At 64.9% G+C, this 3,924-nt stretch overlaps 1 protein-coding gene across 1 annotated transcript in view; it reads right to left on the minus strand.

Moving 5' to 3' along the window:
• The window catches only part of NOTCH1 (notch receptor 1), a 46,086-nt gene extending 43,039 nt beyond the window's left edge, over window positions 1-3,047 (minus strand). The window contains exon 1 of the mRNA XM_085325231.1: window positions 3,007-3,047. Coding sequence (XP_085181357.1) covers window positions 3,007-3,047 — 41 coding nt within the window. The remainder of the gene's footprint in view (window positions 1-3,006) is intronic.
• Window positions 3,048-3,924: the final 877 nt, after the last annotated feature.

Genomic DNA, 3,924 nt, shown 5'->3' on the forward strand with positions numbered 1-3,924 from the left:
CCCCAGTGCAGCCCACCCATGCAGCCCCACGCAGCCCCATTGCCGTTTCAGTGCAGTCTCTGCACAGGCCCCTGCGCAGCCCCACACATCCCCCCCCCCGTGGCCCTGTGCAGCCCTGGGGTGCCGACCGGCCGGCTGCAGGGCCTGTGCTGGGGGCCGGGCGCGCGGCGACGGAGGGGCTCTGCGTGCCCGCCTGCTCCGGGGCGCCGGGGGCTGTCCCGGTGTGCGGGGCCCCCCTGGCCCGGTCCCGCGGCCTTGCCGAGGCAGGTGCTTGCAGGTACGGCACGCCGTTTCCTATCGGCCATTWCCATACCTGCACGGGCGGTTAGGCACTCTGCTTGGGGAGGATGTTGTTTGTTTTGTGCCGTGAACTAATGAACTTGCCGGCAGAGCCCTGGCCGGCGCAGCGCGCTGCATCCACAAACAAACACGGAAACGAGCGCAGGCAGGGAAGCCAAACCGCGGAGGCGGCCCGAAGAGGCGCGCGGGCTTCCCGGGCGAGCGCGCGGCTGCGCGCCGGTGCCCGCGCCCCCGCCGGCAGCCGGACCCTTGCCCGTCCCGCCGCGTCGCAAATTGAAACCAGGCCACAACTGCAGCAACCCGAGCGCAGACTTAAGCGCTTGAACTCCTGTTTGCGTATGTTACCCCGGGGCGATGCTTTTCAGGGGGTTTCCTTGCCGGCGGAGCGTTGCGCCAGCCGCGGAGCAGCGCCGCCGGAAGCAGCCGGCACGGGGGTGCTAATGAGAGCCGCTTCCTCGCCGGGTTACCGCGGGGTCACCTCGCCGAGATGCCGCGCGGCGCCGGGGCGGCCTGCTCGCAACGCCGGCGGAGCTGCGCCGCAGCCCGGGCAAAGGGAGGGGGGGACTTCCCGCCCCGGTGGGCGGAAAGCTTGGAGCACGGGGAATTTGGGGTGCCACGTCCCGCGGGGACGCGGGCGCCCGAACGCCGCCGTTGGCTCGGCAGCTCGTCCCGGCGCTGGGCGCTGCGGAGGGCCGTCGTCAGCGCGGCCCGATGCCGCTTCCCCTCGGCAGCCGAGCCGCTGCCAGCTCGCCGCGGGCCCCCGGCTGCCCCCGCCTCGGGGGACCCTGCTGATTTAGCCGGGGCTGTTCTGGGCCAGCAAACGGCTCTTTTACAGCTCCCGGCTCTCCCGACAAATCCGGGGAGGGGGCGCGGGGCCAGCTGGCCCGCGTTTGGCGCAGGCGTGGGAAGAAGGAAGGGAMGAGAGAGGGGCTGCGAAGGGTTAACGGGAGGGAGGTGACACCCATCATCTGCCTCTCTCATCACAGGGCACCTTGGGGCCCCCGGGGCTCATCCCTCCCGGGCGGGCCGTGCCAGGCCTGCTGTTATCCCACCGCTTCCTGTTGTAAATTATTTCCAGAGCAAGTGTGAAACAATTAACCAAACCGAAGGGCAGAGCCCGCTCGGGAGATCAAAGGAGCGGGCCCTGCAGCGCTGCTCCGCTGCCGCGCAGAGCGGGGCCGGGGCCTCGCCGGGCCGTTCCCGAGCACGGAGCACSTGCGAGATAGCCGCAGCGTTTCGGCTGGTGCGAGATAGCCGCAGCGTTTCGGCTGAGCGCTCGGGGTGCCCCAGCGCGGGCCGGCCCCCCAGCGCCGCCTCCTCGCCCCCCTCTCTCCGCACGCCGCAGCCTGGCCGGCGGGGAGCATCTCCGCTCTGCCCGCCGCGGAGCCCCGCGCTGGAGCGAGCGCTGGAGCCCGCRCTGCGGCCCCTTGGGAGGGGAAAAAATCCGCCTGCCCGGTTTCTCCAGGTGCTGGACGGGGGCACGAGCGTCTCGGCACGAGGATGACACCTCCGGCGAGCCGGCAGCGCCGCGGGAACGCCTCCCTTTAATCTGTTAGAGCCCTGTTCCCGGAGGGAGAGCGGCCGGCCGCTGCCGCCTTGCCTCTTCCAGGCGCTCCCTGCGGACGCTGCTAGCATGAGGGGAGGGGGGGAAATACGGAGGGAGGCAAAAGTCAGCGGACAGCATCAATCTTTTTTCAATAAGCAGTAAATATGACRTAAATCCGGAGGAACTTTTCATTTTGAGTGGTCTTCAGGGGTTAAAAATAATGGGATTTTAGGTACTTTTAAAAATAGCGTTCATAAAACGCTTCTATTAGAAACCTTGGCACGCGTCCATGCGATTCGTGATTTAAAAACATAAAACCTCCACACATGTTTAAAAGTTTTAATAAGTTGAAATTAAATGAGCTAAACTCTGGGAATATTTTTTTGTTACTGCAAGCTAAGAAAATTATGTCCGTTAAGCAAAACTTAATACAAATATAAACAGGTAACGCACATCTGTAAATTATTTTCATGTCTCCAGGGGCTGGAAAAAAACCTAAGTGAGACCAGCATTCTTATATATATTTTGCCTTGACAGCTCAGGAAAAAATTTGCCAAAAACCAGAGTTAGAGCACTGGGCTGGCGTGGGAAAGTTGGTTTAGTGAGAAATTTGCCCTAGGCTATTTAAATAAAAACAGGCGTTTTTTTTTTTCTTTAATGGCAAATGCCTGTTAAAGAGAAGCAACGCAGCTTCCAGCCGCCTGAGTAACTGGCGTGCCCACTTCTTCGTGACACCCTCGTCTCTCGACCGCCGCCGTCGATGTTTTGCTCTTATGTGTTTGGTGCAATACAAATAGGTCCGATAAGGCGGGCGCCAAACTGGGTCTCGCCTGCTTCGGCCGCCGCGCTCGGTCTGGCACCGCTCGGCACTCCGGATTTGGGAATGGCGAAGAGGTTTCGCCTCTTCCCGGTGGGACACGCACGCGCTCGCACGCAGACACACCAAAAAAAGCAAGTTCAGTCATTACACATGAATCAAAGCGCAAAGATCATCCTGGAAAGTCTGAGCGGATAAAACCTCGGAGCCTGCGATGCAAAACCACCCGAGCCAAAGCTGCCCCGTGGTGGGATTACGCCGCAGTTCCCAGGGGCACCGGGGAAATGAGGCCGGATTTGCAAGGATGGCCTGAGCCCTGGCTCCCTTTTCTGCCTGTGCCCACTCCGTGGCGGAGCGGAGGGTGTCGCGGCGCTCCTCCGGCATCGCCTCGGCCCCTCCGGCCGGGGCCCCGGGCCCGAGCCGCCTTGAACGCCAGGGTCGCTCGCGGCCGTCGCTCCCAGCGAGCGATTCCCGGGGGGCGATTCCCACGGGAGGAGCGCCGCCGGAGGCCGCGGGGACGCCGGAGCGGGGCAGCGGCGCGGAGCTCCCCGCGCGGCTCGCCGCCGGGTGAAAGGTGCTGCGATTGCCCCATAAAACTGGCGTCACGTTGAAAGCACGAGCGCCGTCACGGGCCGCGCGGGGCGGCAGGTGTTAGGCAGCCGTGCCCCGGGCCCGGCGGCTCCTTGCGCCGCCCTTACCCCCCGCCATAAACCAACCGACGCGGTCGCTGCTGCGCAAACAGGGGCCGCGGGGCCGGCGGGAGCCCTCGGCCGCGCCGCCCTCCCGACGGCGTTTTCCGTCGAAAACTTGCAGCTCTTTGCTTTTTGTGCCGCTCTCCCTGTAGGGCCTTCTGCCGCTCTTCCCGCAGAGGTGAGCGGGACTTTTCGCCTCTGCAGCGAGGAGGCCGCTTTCTGGAGCGCAGGCTCAGACTTTCCGGGGTATTTGCATTAAATAATTGAATCCCATCGCTCGCAGCGGCGAAAACCCGAGCGGGATTGCCTGCGTGCAAGCCCGGGCACGAGCCCCGAGCTGCATTTCTGGAYGGTGAAGCGATGCCGAGCGCATCTGCCCGGGGCTGGCGGGTTGCACCCTTCCTTCCCGGGGCGCGGAGCCGGCGGCCGAGGGGTGCTGCTTCCCCCCGGCATCGCCCGGCCCCGGGGGAGCCGACGCATCCCGGGAGCCGGCTGCCGTGCCGCGGAGGGGCCCCCAGGCACCCCCGGGCCTTGGCTTGAAATGTGCCGAAACGGGGCACGCGGGCAGC

This window comes from Rhea americana, unplaced genomic scaffold, assembly GCF_003343005.1.
Source record: "Rhea americana isolate MKP2758 unplaced genomic scaffold, rheAme1 scaffold_97, whole genome shotgun sequence".
Lineage (NCBI taxonomy): Eukaryota > Metazoa > Chordata > Aves > Rheiformes > Rheidae > Rhea > Rhea americana.